The sequence below is a fragment of the Anarhichas minor genome, unplaced genomic scaffold, assembly GCF_050575085.1.
Source record: "Anarhichas minor isolate MPS153535 unplaced genomic scaffold, ASM5057508v1 ptg000009l, whole genome shotgun sequence".
NCBI lineage: Eukaryota > Metazoa > Chordata > Actinopteri > Perciformes > Anarhichadidae > Anarhichas > Anarhichas minor.
This window is the reverse complement of record NW_027466455.1, coordinates 3,735,001-3,752,856: the sequence shown is the minus strand read 5'-3', so window position 1 is coordinate 3,752,856 and position 17,856 is coordinate 3,735,001. Positions and strand designations below refer to the sequence as shown.

Genomic DNA, 17,856 nt, shown 5'->3' with positions numbered 1-17,856 from the left:
TGTGTATAAGACTTGTTATCAAGCTAGACTGTGAAGCAGTTCTATTACACTGTTCTTGATACTATTTTAATTCAATGTTATACTGTTGATGCTAATGAGTTCAGTTAAGCTGGTCATTAACGATTTTATTGGTTTATTAGTTTTTGTCACGGCTCCGCTGTGACCTCAGCTTGTCTCCCCTCTGTTGTCTGTCTGTCTGTCTCTGTGTGTGTGTGTGTGTGTGTGTGTGTGGCTTGAGTGCGGCTGCAATCATCCGGCACCTGGGCTCATCTCCTCACCTGACAACAATTACACCATCATCACCTTCAGCTTAAATACCCCGGCTTCCTGCAGTCTCATCGTCAGATTGTTCCTTCAACTCAGTGGTAGCTACACCTCGGCCCCTTTGAGTTTAAATCTTCTCTTTGGGAAAGTTAGCCTTTTTGACGTTTTTAACTAACTTGTGTTTTCCCTCTGCCTCAGCGAGTCCCGTGCCACGTCGCCGCCCAGACGCCGCTGCACACACCGCCTCGCTGCTCCACCTGCATGCTTCACCTGCATGCTCCACCGGCTCCACAGACAAGCAAAATAAAACTCTTTTTTCACCTACTCTGCTGTCCCGGTGTCTGCGTTTGGGTCCAGGATAAACCGACCATAACAGTTTTCTTCTAAACATGCAGTACATTGTGAGTTTTGTGATGTAATACAAATGTCCCTTTATTATTTGAGAACATGTAATAAACTGCAACTATTATGTATTGAATGTCTATTGTTGTTCTTTAAATTTTTGGGAATTAAATGCAAAAGTAGCGGGTTGTATTACCCTTTGTAAATAAACGGTAACATTCTGGCATATACCGTAAAATCACGGTAAAACCTAATTATCCTACTATCACGTACCGTAATCCAGTATACGGTATGATACAGTAAAAGTAAATTACGGTAGTGTACCGTAAAAAACAGTAACTTACTGGCGTCCCTGCTGCCAGTAAGTTACTGTTAATTTACGGTGAAATAATTTAGAGTGTAGATATCTAGAACAGATACATGGAAATAATACTATACTACTGATTTCATAATAATAAATTAACACCTACCAACATGGCATCTACTAACATATTACTAGCATGATGACAGCATATGGTTTATATTTTACTTTTATATTGAAGCGATATCTGAACCGTTAGGTAGAGGCTGATATTTAAAAAAACTGAAAAAATTAGCAAAATGGTAATTATAAATAAAAGAAAAATGTAATGAAAAAGATAATAAAAGACAACAGACTCATGTGTTTCCCAAAATATTGCAATTTTTCTTCAAGTTTTACCATTAAAGATGGAGCCAGAAATCATTAGCGTCACTCTGTGTGCTTCTTTACATTGTGAATGTGGAGCTTCTACAGCTGCTGGTATGCTGCTCCGTAAGAGAGAGAGCTATCTTACAGCCCCATCTGTGCAGCCCTCATATTGACCCAACTTCCCTTTGGCAACTTTCTCTCTCTCTCTCTCTCTCTCTCTCTCTCTCTCTCTCTCTCTCTCTCTCTCTCTCTCTCTCTCTCTCTCTCTCTGTCTCTCTCTCTCTCTCTCTCTCTCTAAGAGCAAGGTGTGACTACACAAAGGACTGAGTGTGAGAGCAGAGAGTCAGTGGAGCTGTGAAATAAGAGGGAGGGGGAGAAAAACCTCTGCAGAAAAAGATTCAAACTGGCCGCAGAGAAACAGCCGTGCTGACCAGATAACTGTTGAACTTACAGATCTGTAAAGACTTTCAAAAGAGAAGAAACTGGACACGGAGGGGAAAGGAAATAAAGAGGGAAGTGCCAGAATACAAACGGAGCCAAAGGAAATCTAGAGGAAAAGAAGAGGAGGGGACTGACACTCAGCTGTGAATACCATTCTGGACTAAGGTGAGTCTTTTTCTCACTGTGGATCCGCTCTAATGCTCACGTGACGCGTTGACAGTAACTTTTGTTAAAGAATGTAAATTCCTCTCGGCTGATGTGGACTCCCAAAACAAGTATTTTTTGAATGAAGATTTTATTGCAGTATTCAAACTTCAGATTTGCCTTCAAACTCTTCACCCTTTGGTAAAGAGTCTTGTCGACCATGTGAAAGTATCACTTACATTATTATGAAGATGCTTCCAAGCGTTTGAAGTAACTCAACGATGTTCTTAGACCCACTCATGGAGTCTGCAGCCACATCCGACTCTGAAGTGTTTAGTGGATCTGTTTGCTCTCACAGCAGTCTGTACTTTAGCTGACCCTGCCATGGGAGCGTATCACTGTATTTGGTAAAACCACGGTGTTGGCTCAATGCAGAAGCAACAAGTTACTGCTTGGAGCTCCACATGCACATATATACAGTATAAATATATATATTTAATTTAAAGGAGCCCAGAGCAAATCTATGTTTGAGGGATTTCCTCTCAACGGGGCGACGGATAAGCCGGGCGCTGGAGGTTTAACAGCGCTGACAGAGCTAACAGCGCAAACTACGGCAACAGTGCTAGCAGAGCTAACAGCGTTAGGTGAGAACCGGAGGGTGGGCGCTACACATGTACACATCTACCTGAATACTCCTCCAAATATTGTTTAAAAAAATATCTGTATACGTGTAGACATGGCTAAAAGTAATTTAAACAATATATTATTTGAAACTAAGACGATGATACAGGAGTCCGTAAGTCAGTGGTGTTTGTAATGTGGAATGTAGGTGTGGTGTTGTGAAGGCAAAACAAAGAGGGAAAACCAAACCTAAAGGGTCGATGGAGAGAGAGAATGAGAAGCCAGTCTAAATAACCTCGGCCCATCCGGCCCAGGGGCAAAACATAATATATGATGGCTCCGTCTATCTCTACCTGCCAAAGGAAAAACCCAAGAGAGCAGGAGGAGCCCTGCCTGGGTCAGAGGCCGTCACAGGAGCTACTTTAGTCACTTCCTGCTCGAGGTACGTGGGCTGTCAGACTACTTCTCTGTTGTCTCATCAGATCATTTGCATCAGTGTGGTTTAAACATTAGCTTACTTCTGGAACTGGTATTCAAATTAGTATCAGGGAATTATCCCCATATCAGCATGCCAGTCCCTTCACACAATATGTGACAGCTACACTTTATTCACTTTGATGAAGAGTTTGATTCCTTCTGACATGCTGCACAAATTGCAGTAAAAATGGTCCGTAAAGTTCATTTACGCACAAATTCTCTTTTCTCATGATTCATAGATGAGGCCTGCTGTGAATTGAGTCACGATGGTTGTTAAGTATTTCTCAGTAAAAACGTTTGAGGTAACGCTGATAGTAAGTGAACATTTCCTGTGAAAATATGCGGGCTTCCTCTGAGATATCAACATGATCATCTTATCTAACTGCTAATGCTGCACTGTTGACAATTGAGCAGCTGAGTAGGGTTAGGGGGGGGGGTTAGGTTTAGGTGAGACCAGACTGGCTGTTCAGGTCTGGCTCCCACTGGGCGTATCAGTCCCAAAGTTGTGGGATGGGGTAGCAGCTCACAGGATTTTGTGAGACTGTGGCGGGTGGACGTCGGAGCCTCTATGCTTCCCCAGAAGACAATTTAGTACATTTTAAGGTTAAATGTATTAATTTGGTGCACTTTGAGTGCAAAGTGATGATATGTTAGCTGTATGCTGGATCAAGTACTGTACTTAAGTACAACGTTGAGGTACTTGTAGCTTACTTTACTTGAGTATTTCCATTTTATGTAACTTTATACTTCAAATCCACTACACTAGTACTTTTAACTTCACTGCATTTATTTGACAATTTTAGTTACTAGTTAGGCTACTTTTCAGATTCTGATTATTAATACAAAATATAAATCAACTAATAATCTATGATTTATTATGAAGTAGTATATATTAATAAGTATATAAAATACCTAAAATGAGCTCCACCTTTATCAGCTGCAACATTAAAGTGAAGAGCACATCAATGCATCAATAAATATAATCCAATGATATTGGCCAACCGTAAATATATTATTTGAAATGAGTATACGTTTACTTTTGGTACTTGAAGTATATTTTGATGCCAATACTTTGGTACTTTTTGAAACATCCAAGCCAAACTAGGAGAGAGAGCCAACCAGCCCAACCGTTGAGAACTGTCAAATTATTTTCAATTTATTATGAAACTGTGGCGTGACGAAATAGACTTTGGCGGGCCGCCACAGTGGAACATTATATAGCATAAAATAAAGCATAGGCTTTAGAATGGTGACCTGAAGGAGGGCCATCGGGTCTAATCAGTGCAGACTAATTTGCAACAAGAAGTTAAATGTTCAGCTGCGTGTGTGCTCACATCCTCAGATGGAGGTCTACACTGTAAACGTAGCCACTGGTACATCAGAGTATTCAGGCACCAACAACTACATCTACGTGACCCTGGTGGGGGAGAAAGGGGAAAGCGAACGCACCCTGCTGGACAACCCCGGACTGGACTTCTGTCGTGGAGCGGTAAGTGTGTGAGGAGTGACAACAAGTGATAGCAAGTGGCCTGATGTGCGTTCAGACAGTGATCGCAGGTACGATCCTCCTTCTCCATCCCTCCATCTGTGTCAGGTGGATCAGTACAAGGTGACCAGCCCTTCGCATCTAGGCGCCCTGCTACTGGTCAGACTGGAGAAACAGAGGTACTGGTTGGAAGATAACTGGTTCTGTCGCTACGTCACGGTGGAGCCTCCAGGTGAAGACAAAGTGCTGACTTTCCCGTGTCACCGCTGGCTGATAGGAGACATCAAGGTGGAGATAAGAGAGGGAACAGGTAGGAAAGATTCTAGGAATTCAGAATCAACTACTCATGTGAGCCTGCAGCTCTTACATTGGATGCAGGGGACACACTTCTCCTGACAGTCAAGCATCAAGTTCTATTTTAGTGCTGGCACAAGGCCAATAACATGCAAATCCTGGTGTGTGTGTGTGAACAGATCATTCTTTCAGCTGTTTTATAATCAGCTTTTGCTACGGACCAGCCTGTGCCTCAATGGATGGAGCAGTGTAGACTTTGGGTTTGGGTTCCACCACCCTGACCTCCACACTATTACTTTCTCAATCTTTACTGAAAGGACACACTACTAAAATCTAAATGCTGACCTGGTGAATAATCCATTATGAATGCAATTTCTAAGAAACTGAGCTGAGACTCTGGAACTTGGAGTTTTCATCACCAAGAAGGGGTTAAAAGAGGAGATGTCACGCTTCAGATCGTCAGGGTCGGGGGATGAAAGGATCTTTAATAAAAGACCATAAAGACACACTTTCTATTTGAAAATAGAATATTGTATTTCTGCCGATGTCCATTTGAGCATACCCTAAAAGTTCTGTCAGGCTGCTGTAACCCTCCAACATCTACTTACATTCTAGTTACAATGCACATGTGCCAAACCCCATAACTCCCAGTGTACCAGCCTTCATTCAATAGCCTTGCAATAGTGTTAACATGTGATCTGGATCTGGAAAACCACATGTTAGTGCAGGTGTAAATGGAGCATTCGGATGTGGTCTTGTATACGGATGTCAGCCCGGTGTAAATGCGATCTGTACAGCGGGACCACATCCTTAAGACAAAAGTCTAAACAGCAGGTTGAAGGTGAAGTCACTCTGCCTCTTACTGTTATGTCAAACAACCTAAACCCAGCAAAAACTACAAGTCGTAGCAAGTTCTTTCCCCCTCGCAAAAAAGAATGTAGAAATGGATGATGTGTTGTAGGGGCAGAATAATAACAAAAAAACATGTTTACCCATTGCCGAAGGCCAATTGGTTGTTAACAAGATAACATCACACACCTCGCTTTATCTCTGCCTTGTTACACCCGTCAATAGCTTTGCTTCCCTTAACCTGGAATGTGCCATGTTTGTTGACAAATACCCAGCTCATTTGCATACTGAGATCCAATCACAATATAGAAGAAGAATAGGCAGAATAGAGATAACACTTGTTAATACCAGGCGTAAACGCAAAGGCTGGTGGATCAGATATCTTTTTTACTTTAACACTGGATGTAAACGGTTTTTCTTCACCAAAATAAAAAAATACACAATTTGTGGGCAGAGGAAGACATGCCTCTAAAACGTTAGTGCAGAGGTCATGAGCCCATGTAGGTCTGAGCTGCTGCTAAAGGTGCGCCTTCCTGTCTCCCTCCTCCTGCTGCTGCTTGTGTAGCAAAGACACTGAGGGACGACTCCTTACCCCAGCTGCTGGCTCACAGGAAGACAGAGCTGCAGGAGAGACAGACAACTTACAGGTCCCACACACCCAACGACACAACAAACACACTGGATGTGTCAAAGGTTTTTAATGTATTCATATTGGTATCATGCTGTGTGTCGCTGTCTTTCAGATGGGTAACGTGGACCCCAGGGCTGCCCAGATGTATCGACGCTAAAACAGAAGCAGATCTACCTCAAGATGTCCGCTTCGACAACGAGAAGAGGAGCGACTTTGAACATTCATTACACTATGCGTAGGTGTTGCACACACACACACGTCTGTCTTTCCATACTTGTGAGGACCCACACCAACAACATGCATTCCCTGGCCTCTGATCCTACACCTTAACCAGCCAAATAGAGTGCATAACCCCACAACTTACCCTTATCCTAACCTAAACCTAATTCTAAGCTTGACCTTAAGCCTAAGTCTGAACCTTCAAACAGTCTCTAAAGTAGTGAGGGCCGTGGACAATGTCCTCACAATGCATGAATATCCTCACTACGAGGGTTTAAAGCTGACACTGGTCCTCACAAAGACTTTTGGTCCCTAGATAAGAGTTGAGCTCCTACACTGTGCTGCCTAATCAGATCTGTAGGCCAACAACGTGATGAACATCAAGTAAACATGCACCCGTTCTTTCCATCAGCTTGCTGGAGCTGTCCCTAAAGAAGCTGGCCATCAGTTTCGGGAAGTCCTGGAGCGACCTGGACGATTTCAAACGGATCTTCTGGAAGCTGCGAAGCCCCATAGCTGGTAGGTAAATACACACTACGCACTCCTCCCCAAACCTGATTGGGAAAATGACCTTTCTTATAGACAAGAAATGTAATATGTTTAATATATACAATCCTTTTATGAACACACATTCATTGTATGGAAGATTTAGAATGCCTAAATAAAAACAAATCACAGAAATAAAGTGAAATACGATACACATTGTTATATATATTTGCTTTTTATGTATGCATTACTTGTGTCATAATTAAACAAAATAAACATGTTAAAACACAAATAACTGCCGTTATTATCTTCAGTTACTGAATGAATTGTTTTTTATTGTGACATGGATTTCCATGTTATTATTTCAGTGTCAGCGTAGACCTGCCAATAGTAAATGCAAAACACTGTCATTAGTTTTCATGAGGTGAAAGGAAGCTTTCTCTTTTTTTGAGATGGAGATGTGTTGTTTATGCCAAAATGAACAACAATCAACTGTCCAATCACAGCTTGGGGGCGGAACCATGGCTGGACCTCGTCATGGCTGACACAAGCTAATGGCAGCCATGACGGACAGCCTGACAATTTGTTTTCTGTGTTTTGATTTTAATATGGCATGGGGAATACATCTCACAATGAAAATCAATTCAGTTATTAAAGACAAAACTCTTAATAGTTATCATTTTAACATTTTGGCTTTCGATGTGGTCAGACAGCACGTCCTACAGCCTACTTTCTTTGAAGCATACTTGAGCCTTTATATCTGTGCTTTCCAAGATTAAAGGTCTTAAAGCCCAAAGTTAGCTGGCTAACATGCTTGGTAGCTTGCTGTTCATGCACAGCAGATATGTAGGTCTTTAGTAAGACTCTCGAAGATGTTTTTGACTGTCAGACAAACGGGTCAAGCTAGCTGTTAGCTAGTTAATCTCTTCTCGACTAACTTTTGTCGAAGCCTCTATTACACAATGTGTTTTGCTAAAGAGGGAATCTATCACCACTCTCTTTAAAGCTGTAATGTGAGTCATAGAAGTAGACGTTGTATCAAAGCTTCATGGGAGGTGTAGTTGTTCAATCAACACATTCTCATACCTATAACTACAGAATAGGTCAATGACTCCCAAAGACTGTTGTATTTAACGTTGTTAACGTGAAACAGAACTACTTGGTTAAGTTAAAGAAAATATCATGGTTTTGTTCAAAATAATATAGCTACGTATGTTGCATAAGTTGCGTACTAACAAGTACACTAGTTAAGAACGTAACTTAAAATACCTCAACATATTCACTTTTGGTTTTAAAACATGAAACACAAACAGCGGTCTCCTGAGTGAGCGTCCTTTCCCATCCATCCACCCCAACATCTTTCCTATGCAGACTTCTTCTCTCTTTATACTAAGTCACCTGACTTCTGTCTTTGCTTCTGTCATAATTACTTTGGCCTCTAGAGGTCGCCGTCTAATAAACAACTTAAATATGGATCGTAATCAGCTGACCACAGACGACTTATTCTGCGTTTTTTGGTGAGGACATCTTTTTAGGATTATCTTTGTTAACATGACTGATCATACTTGACTAACAAGTACAGTACTTGATACAGATTTATCTGACAATGACCTCCAGGGTTAATTACTCATCCAGTATGTGTGTGTCTCTTACTCAGAGTACTGTATGGAGCACTGGAAGGAGGACCAGTTCTTTGGCTACCAGTGTATGAACGGCTCCAACCCGAGGATGATCCAGAGGTGCAAGAAGCTGCCAGAGAACTTCCCTGTAGTACCAGACATGGTGCAGAGCTCCATGGCTCCCAGGACCAACCTGGACAAAGAACTCAAGGTGGAGAAATGTTGTCACTATGATCTATACTAATTATTGTGACACAACAAATACAGCAACTGCATAATTGTGTCATTTCTCCGTTCATTCAGCTCATACTCTCTGCTCCTTTCATGTCCAGATTCTTCTTAATATTCTGCTTCTCTCCTGTCCAGGCAGGTAACATCTACCTGTTGGACTACGCCATCATGGATGGGGTTCCCACCAATACAATCAGGGGCAAACCTCAGTACATCGCTGCTCCACTCTGTCTCCTGTACCAACACCCAGATGACGGACTCATACCTATTGCTATACAGGTATCTCATTCACACCCATCAAGTTATTGAATGAAAAACCTAAAAAGGACATCTGAGGTTAATGAATGCATCCTTAGAATACTGAAAATATGAGAATATTGAATGAAAACCTGAAAATATTTATATAAATCTGACAGAAAATATAGAAAAACCTGAGAATACTTAATTTAAACCTGAGAAATGTTTAATATAATCATAGAAAAATGAAAGAAAATCTAAGATAATTTTGTGAAAACCTGAATGCAAAGAGCATTTTATCAAAATCTCAGAATATTGAATGTATATCTGAAATAACGTCGTGAAAATCTGTGAAAATTCAACAAAAACCTGTAAAATACTGAACATAAACTTGACAACATTAAATGTAAGACAAAACTGAATGTATGCTTAAAAAACATGGATGAACATCAGTGACAGGCTGCACAGCTTTTTATAATCCGCAATTGCAGCTTCTAAGCTACAGTGGAAACAAAAGTGGTGGCTAATAACGGTTTATCATACGGTCCGGGAGGTCCTAGTGAAGTTCAGGTTGCCTGCAGTGGAACAGAACTGTAACAGTTCCACCTCCTTGTCCTCAGCTGGAGCAGACTCCGGGCCTGGACACGCCCATATTCCTGCCCAGAGACCCGCCCCTGGCCTGGCTATTGGCTAAGATGTGGGTTCGTCACTCTGAGTTCCAGGTGTTCCAGCTGCTGTCTCACCTGCTCAGGACTCACCTGGTGATAGAGGTGTTTTGTGTGGCTACGCTGAGACAGCTGCCTGCTGTGCATCCTATATATAAGGCAAGTCATATTGTATAGCAGTGATTCTCAACTGGTGGGTCGCGACCCAAAAGTGGGTCGCGGACCAGTTTTCAGTGGGTCGCGGGCCTTTGCCTGACAAAAAAAAAAAAAAAAATATGTTGTGATTTTATTTTGAAGGGCATTTTTTATGCGTTGTGAATCACATCACGTGACGCAGCTCATCCAATCAAATATGGGTATTCTGACGAGTTTCCTGACTTGAGTGAGATGTACACACACCGTGACACACGGGGGAGAGACGAGGTTATAGGGTACATCCCAAGTCTCTTAATTGTCATTTCCTCGCTCCTCGATCCTCGCTTGAACCGGAAGTTGTTCTGCGCCGCCATATTGACGGCCGTCCCAAAGCTCTTATTTAGCTCTGAGGAGAGAGGATCGAGGAGAGAGGAGGGATCTCCGAGGAGCCATGAGCGAGGACCCACGAGAACAGACTTCCAGGAAGTCTTTTAACGGCCGACACGCCCCCTCATTGTTCATCAGTCATGTGATTGGATGCTGCAGCCGATCGGACTGATGAGATTTTTTTCAACATGTAAACAGTGAAGACGGATCACAGATTACACTCAAGCTTTATATTTGATTCGTTTTCTGATTCAACATCTGGTTTAAATAAATGTTCATTGTAGACTGAACAACAAAAGGACCACAAACAACTTTCTTCATTTGTTAGAAAGATTTGTGTTTTCATGATCTGAACATTTATTATGGAAACAATTAAAGTCAGAGGGAACTGGAGAGACGAAACACTTATTTATATATATATATATATATATATATATATATAGAGAGAGAGAGAGAGAGAGCTGGAGAGACGAAACACTTTTTACATCATTTATCATCATTTCATTCAGTCATGTGAGGCTGTTCATTCCTGATTGTCGGGTTTGATGAGTTTTATCATTTAAGAGAAACAATAATCATATTCTGGGTTATTTAATAATGACGCCATTATCTGAATTTTAAAACGTACAGATGCAAATAATTCATAAATAAGACGATCGCATTCCGCCGGTAGAAATGGATCCTGTGCTTATAAACAGAACACAGGACAGTTTGTTAACAGACTACAGAAAGAAACACCTCTACAGTGGTGATTACTGTGTCTTTATTAGTTATTAGTATTATTAGTTACTGTTATTAAGTACAGTGATCATGTGAACACACACAAACTTATCAAAAGTCTCTCCAGCTGTTAAAGCCGACTGACAGCTGATCCAGCTGTGATCATCAGCACCGTCATCAGAAACAGATGTCGCTTCACGTGACGCAACTGAGGAAAGGACGTCTCATGTCTCTTAAAACATATCTCCTCGTTCCTCTCTCCTCGCATGGTTTCCTCCATGCATCCCTGGTGGGAGGGACTAAGACGCAAGGAAAGGACCCAAGTGAGGGAAACGGGGATGCAATTAAGAGACTTGGGATGTACCCATAGAGAGCAGAGTAGGACTGTTGAAGTGAGAGTTGTGAAAGTCAAATCATAGGACGATTTCCAAAAGAGAAAAATGTCCAGAGAGACCAGAGTCATTAGACTCTGACTGGACAGACTCATATAAGTGAATTCTTCAAAACACTCATTTCTCTTTTTAGTAGATGAGAAAAATATAATATTGTGGCTTTTTCACTTCTCCCTGAATGAACTGAATTCAAAGCTTCAGGGCAATTCAGTGAAAATAACTTTTCGAAAATGAATTTCGTTACATAATTTATTTTTTAATCCAGCTGTTATTTTACTTGAAATGAGAAGAACATTTATTCATGTATTTCTATGTATTATTTACAATCCATCCAGTTAAATTTGAAAAATGAGAATAACATTTGTTAAAATATAATTGGTGTACTTTCTTTATTTGATTTGGCAGTTGTTTACTACACAGAGACGTTACTACTACTAGACTTCTCGAATATAGATATACCCAAATTATATATATATATATATATATATATAAATAATTTGGGTTGTCATTAAGGGGTGATGGTGGGTCCCGCAGCCAAACCAGTTGAGAACCACTGTTGTATAGAACTGTAGTTTTCAGTTCGTCTGTCAGGATATAGTGAAAGTTTGGGCAAATATGACAGACAGTTGTTTTCATAAAAGTTACCAACTGCAGCTTTAATGTACATCAAATGCAGAGAGAACCAGACTTTTTATTTAAGACCTTTATTTATAATATCCCTTGTTCTGTGGTGAAGACAAACTCAACACTTCTTCCTATTTACCTGCTGTCTGAATTAATTCATAGATTCCCATATCACTAATTATATCAGTACAATAACAGAGTCATGTCATACTCACCACTGCTTAAAACAGATATTGTTGTTATCCACTAATTGGTTCCTGTCTCTTCCACTTTGTAATTTTTTTGATTGCTGTTAAGTTAATGAAACTCAACACACCCTGCAGAGATGTTTCACAATAAAAGACCACCAGTGGCTCATAATCCCTCCCTTTTAATAGCAAGCTTTCAATTTGAAACATCTGCAGGAAGTGGAGTTTCACTAATGATAACGTGATAACAATTTAAAAAAAGTAAAAGTAGAAGCAACCGGAAATAATTAGTGAATGAAAACAATGCTTGTGTTAAAAAGAGAAAGGGACATGACTGTCGTGCTGTTATTGCTGAGGAATTGCCTTTACTTTACCTTTTTCCAGACCTTGATTAGTAACAGTTCAGCTGTTGGTGCTGTCATTTGAGACTCTGTTCTGTGTCTTCCCGCTGCAGCTCATGGCCCCTCATCTGCGTTACACTCTAGAGATCAACTGTAGGGGGCGCACTCAGCTCCTCTCGTCCACTGGCATCTTCAAAAGGGTGTGTCACTGGGCCCTCCGCCTCATCACAGACACGTTATTGATTTAAAAACCCACTTGATGTGTTTAACGATCTGATGGGAATGATTGTGTGTAGGTTGTGTCTACGGGTGGTGATGGCCTGGTGATTCTGGCTCAGAGGGAATACAAGGGCCTGACCTACCGCTCCCTCCAGCCTCCCAATGACTTCCCCGAGAGAGGCGTCTCCCAGCTCCCAAACTATTTCTACAGAGACCACAGTCTGATGCTGTGGGAGGCCATACTTAGGTATTACACCCTGTGCTCATACTAGCAGCTGGTAGGACACAACAGCTGTCTGCTGCTTTATTCTGAAAACCAGAAGACCAAAGTGAAGTTACAGCGTCTTTGTCTTCAATAATGGGACTAAATTAAATGGAATATTTAGGTGCTTGGTAGCTTGTTAAGCAATTTGAATCCTTCAGATTTGATTGGACCAGTAAACATAATTCACTATATTAAAATGTATTAAATGGTTTACAGTAAGCCAACCAGTATCTAGCAGATCTCACTTTGCTCACCATCCACACTGGATATGTTTCTAAAACAATGACTACAGCACACAGATACCTTTCTATACTAGTGTCCTCCTATCTATACCCAGATACATTCAAATCGCCCCACTGTATGGAAAAGCATCGATGCAGAGTCACTGTAGATCATTTTATATCTGGATTTTAAAAATATATATACTATAAAATGTCAAACACAAAATGTACTTCTGAATCATTTCATTGGACATTGAAGTGGCTGTGTAAATAGAGTATTACATCATCAGCATAAAGATATATTTTGTTTGAAGAGAAGGTGATGGGATGCACAGTTGCTCTGGATTTGCACTGCAAGTGGTTCAATTGATATATCAAACAAAAGTGATGGAAAAGGGAAGCCCAGATGGGAGCTGATATGATATGTGATAATGACCGGATAAAGTCCCATTCACATTTGTTAAATGCTTCCTCTGCGTTTCTTCACATGCTCATTTAGAAGTGATAATGCTCAGTAAAAGTAAAGTACCAAATATTTGTGTGACATAGGTTGCATTGTAAAATGAATATTTGCATTAAATGAACCTTTGCCAAGGTGTCTTGGTCTGGCTGATACGCTCCTCTGGATTTCTGTATGTTGGGTTGAGTTTCACACAAGCTCACTTCGTGCTATTGATTTGAGAGAATACATTCTGTAATTTGAGGACATCACGAGGGCCAGATGCATTTAACTGTACCTCTTCCTTCAGTTTTGTCTCAGGTATGGTAGGCCTGTACTACCAGTCAGACCATGATGTGCAGGAGGACCTGGAGCTCCAAGCCTGGATTAGAGACATATCACTGGAAGGCTTCGCAGAACTCCCCAAGTTTGGTCAGTTATTAATATCCTGCATGTTTATCTTTATTTACACACAGGTTAAAAAGCACACTTCCATCAGGGCATTTTTATAAAGATAGGTACTATGTGGAGCTTGTGACACTGGTGGCCATTAAGTGAACTGCAGTCAGCATCCTGTTGCTTGCACACCAAGCGTTATTACATCACAGTATATCATATCATATGATTGTATGATATTCCTATATTTTATTTGGACTATTGATTCTAATTAGCTTGCCGTTTGCGAATTGCTTCATTAGCTCACGGTACGAAGCAACAAAAACAAGATCCATGTCGCATAGCTAAGGTACAGCCACCTAGCTAACCTTAGCTTAGCATAGAAAGCAATAGTTAGTTATACTCCTTGGCTTTGTACCACTACATCATTTAATGTTGGCTAAAATCAACACCGTTTGTCGTAACACATTGGAATTATGGATCACGTTAGCTGGTGAAGTAATTTGGCAAGCTAACCAACTAACATGCACTCAGATAGTATAACATTGGCGATAACGTTAGCGAGCAAGCAGGCTAAGGTTAGCCAGTTAGTTGTTACTTAGCATGCTCCATGGATATGCTGTTGTTTGCTTTGTAACATTAGCTGATGAAGTAATTTGCAAACGGCAAACTAGCCAATGGGATGAACCAGTGTGATGAAACACCAGGAGTCTGGATGAATTAGCTTAAGTTATCCACTCCAGACTCAAGTATTTTGCTACATAGCTACACACTGTTGGTGCCGTAGGGGAGCTGTAGAGAGGCAAGGTACCCGGGAGCTAGCATAAATGTCACATCCTTCTGATGTCTCAATATGTACCATATGTCACATTTTTACAAAATTTGCAGGAATCATCCATTAAAACTGCTGTCAGAAATGATATATTGTTTGTGCATTTAATTATTGATGGTGTATGTCTGCTCAGGTCTGCCCAGTAAGCTCAGCACCAGAGAGGAACTCTCCACCCTGCTGTCAGTGGCCATCTTCATCAGTACCGCCCAGCACGCTGCCACTAACAACGGACAGGTGCTGAACACCACAAGGAGTCCACACCACAGTCACATCCTGCACAGAGGGGCTTTAACTCATTCTCTCTCTGTTGGTGGTTTTTCCCAGTTTGACTGGTGTGCCTGGGTCCCCAACACCCCCTGCACCATGAGACTCCCTCACCCAACAGACAAGGATGCTGTCACCATGGAGATGATCATGGCCACCCTTCCTGATGTCAGCCAGTCCTGTGTGCAGATGGCTATCACATGGCATCTGGGGCGAGCACAGCCAGACGCAGTGAGTCCACCTCTGTCTGCTTTATGTGGCAATAGATCATATATTAAACAAGGACTCCAAATTCTAATTTTGATCAGCTGACATTGCTGATGAGTGAAAGGGTCGAGTATGGAAGCCCTCAGAGGCAAGTGAAAAAATAAAATTCTGTTCATCCATTTTTTACGTCTGAACATAAATGTTTTGTCTGCTGTGTTTATTATTTAGAAACAGGTGAAAAAGGAGGTTTTGTGTTTGTTTCAGACAACACACACCACCCTGACACTAGAGGCCATGATGTTCATGAATATTTTATAAAATAGACGTACTGATGTGTTTTCTCCCGCCTAGATTCCATTGGGCCAATACACAGAGGAGCACTTCACGGAGGGGCGGGCCCAGGAGGTGATTGACAGGTTCACAGCAGAGCTGAAGGAAATTGAGAAGCACATCATGAGTCAGAATGAAGGACTGGAGCTTCAGTACCTGTTCCTCCTGCCCAGCCGCATAGAGAACAGCATCACTATATAAAGAGACTAACAGACTACAAGATTTTTTCAGTTGATTATTGCAGAAAAAGATTCTAATTACATCTGCTGTGATTTATGGAGGCCCTGAGAGGCAAGTGAGACCTTTACACACTGTAAATGGATCCCTCGTTTATTTTGTGGGATTAATTTGCACATCAAAATATATTTTTTAACTGTTTTGAGCTTTCTGACAGGCCACAAAATATTATGGGGTGACACAATTTTCTTATGGAGCGAGGTCGTTTATTTCTGAGCTTTCGCACTAAAGGCGTCGACCAATCCCGTTGTGCGGAACAGACATGTTCAATACGTCCACTATAGTGTTCAACAACATAAAGGCTCTGTGGTCCGAACCAAGATGACAAACTTTATTACTAATTTCAACCTTGACAAAGGCAGCACAGACCAGATCCACTTCTTTTGCTCTTACTTATCACAATAAAAGCCCTGGACACATACATTACACATTCGTAAGTGTTTACCAGAGGGAACTCAAATTCAGTCAGAGCATTGTGCTGAAAGGAAACTCATTAAAATATGTTGCAGTAGCTTCAGGCTAAACAACAGTTCAGACGCTGCCTGTATGAATCTATTCAAATCTTTTATGTAAAAGTGTTGCCAAATCGCTGCCGGTATGAATAGTTTTGATGCAAAATATTTGTCGCCGAGTATTTAGCATTTTCGTGTTGTTTATTTGTCACAGCTCCAGTGTGTAAAGGCCTGGAGACTGATCTCAAATGTTTTCTCTCCTGTGTATAAATTAAGAACAGGTGGAAAATAGATCATTTTAGTTCGTTTTTCCATCTGTGAAGACAGGTGAAAAAAAAAGCATTCATGTTGTCTTCCAGGTGAGTTCTAATTTACTTAACACACAGTATATGTAGCTTGTGTTTGGAGTGCATGGGAAACTAAAACATGAACGCTTCTAGTCCTTTTTAGGTAGTGGTGCACTTCAGCCCCTTGTGGCCGAAGTGAGTACTACACTAATATTGTAATAATATTAAAAAACAAATAGCCTACCGAACCTTTAAAAAAAAAAAAGTTTCACTTACCTTTCGGAGCTTCCTTAACGATTCAATGTTGTAAAAACACAGAAACAAATGTGAGAAAGCTAAGCAGGGAAAAAATACATACATTTCTATGAATATTAGACCATTTATGTTTTTTATGACATGTTAAAATGATCAGCCAGTGTGTCTGAATGTCCACCAGAGGCAGTTTGGTTGTGTCTCAGCCACATCAACACCATGGTCACCACATCCAACGTGGCATTTTTTTACCGAATTGTGCTCATAATTGAAGCATGAAACATACCATTTTGAGTGGAATGCTGGAGACGTAGAGTTGTTTCTGTCTCTGAAAACGCTGCATCGGGTGTTCGATGGGGAAGGGGTCAAAGGTCGTGGACCAGGAGTCGGTGGTCAGTCGAAAGGCCAAGGAGGAAATTTACCACGTTGAGCTAAGCTATTTTTGTCAGTGTGCTTTTGATTTTATTCTATAGCCAATATTTTCATCTTTAGGTATTTACCACATTTTTGTATATTTTATATTCTGGTAATTACGGCGACAGTTGTTGATGTGTTGAAAAGCTAGAAAGTCATGAAGCAAGCTAACTTTGAAGAAGTGAAACATCGGGGCTGGTGGGAAATAAACAGTCTAATGAAGCTGACTCAGGTCTCAACATACCTTTAATGTTTGAAATGGATGCTGGACATTACAATAAGGACAAGCTTCAGAATATGATTTCAAGCTGACAGAAATGAATAACTTGATATGACTAACATTCCACACAGACACTCTCTTGTACAGTACAGTAGGTATCAAACCCAGGACACAATTATTTACAACCTTTTACATTTTTCAACAAGAAGAATCTCTGAGACAACAACAACTATTAGCGTTCCAGTGGTTTTCTTTCTTTCTTACGAATTCAGTCAAATCATTTCAGCCCTTGTGATCAGAGGTAGAATTAATCTCATTTTAAATAAACTGATCTTCCTCACACAGCCGCTGGGAGCTC

General features: G+C 40.9%; 2 protein-coding genes and 1 long non-coding RNA gene across 3 annotated transcripts in view; 2 read left to right on the top strand and 1 right to left on the bottom strand.

Moving 5' to 3' along the window:
- Nucleotides 1-229: 229 nt before the first annotated feature.
- LOC142945968 (uncharacterized) lies at nucleotides 230-737 on the top strand. Its single transcript, XR_012952959.1, has 2 exons — nucleotides 230-365; nucleotides 463-737. It is a non-coding gene; the product is annotated as an uncharacterized LOC142945968 (long non-coding RNA).
- Nucleotides 738-1,599: 862 nt separating this feature from the next.
- Nucleotides 1,600-17,506, top strand: alox12 (arachidonate 12-lipoxygenase). The gene is made up of 15 exons (XM_076087110.1): nucleotides 1,600-1,882; nucleotides 4,302-4,448; nucleotides 4,554-4,755; nucleotides 6,154-6,235; nucleotides 6,332-6,454; nucleotides 6,851-6,957; nucleotides 8,582-8,754; nucleotides 8,910-9,053; nucleotides 9,632-9,835; nucleotides 12,577-12,663; nucleotides 12,760-12,929; nucleotides 13,918-14,039; nucleotides 14,969-15,069; nucleotides 15,160-15,330; nucleotides 15,658-17,506. The coding sequence occupies exons 2-15, from the start codon at nucleotides 4,302-4,304 to the stop codon at nucleotides 15,835-15,837; spliced, it is 2,013 nt and encodes a 670-aa protein (XP_075943225.1). The 5' UTR covers nucleotides 1,600-1,882; the 3' UTR covers nucleotides 15,838-17,506.
- The window catches only part of LOC142946064 (ribonuclease kappa-A-like), a 6,797-nt gene continuing 6,447 nt past the window's right edge, over nucleotides 17,507-17,856 (bottom strand). The window contains exon 4 of the mRNA XM_076087109.1: nucleotides 17,507-17,856. This exon is cut by the window's right edge and continues 37 nt beyond it. The gene's annotated coding sequence lies outside the window, so the exon portion shown is untranslated.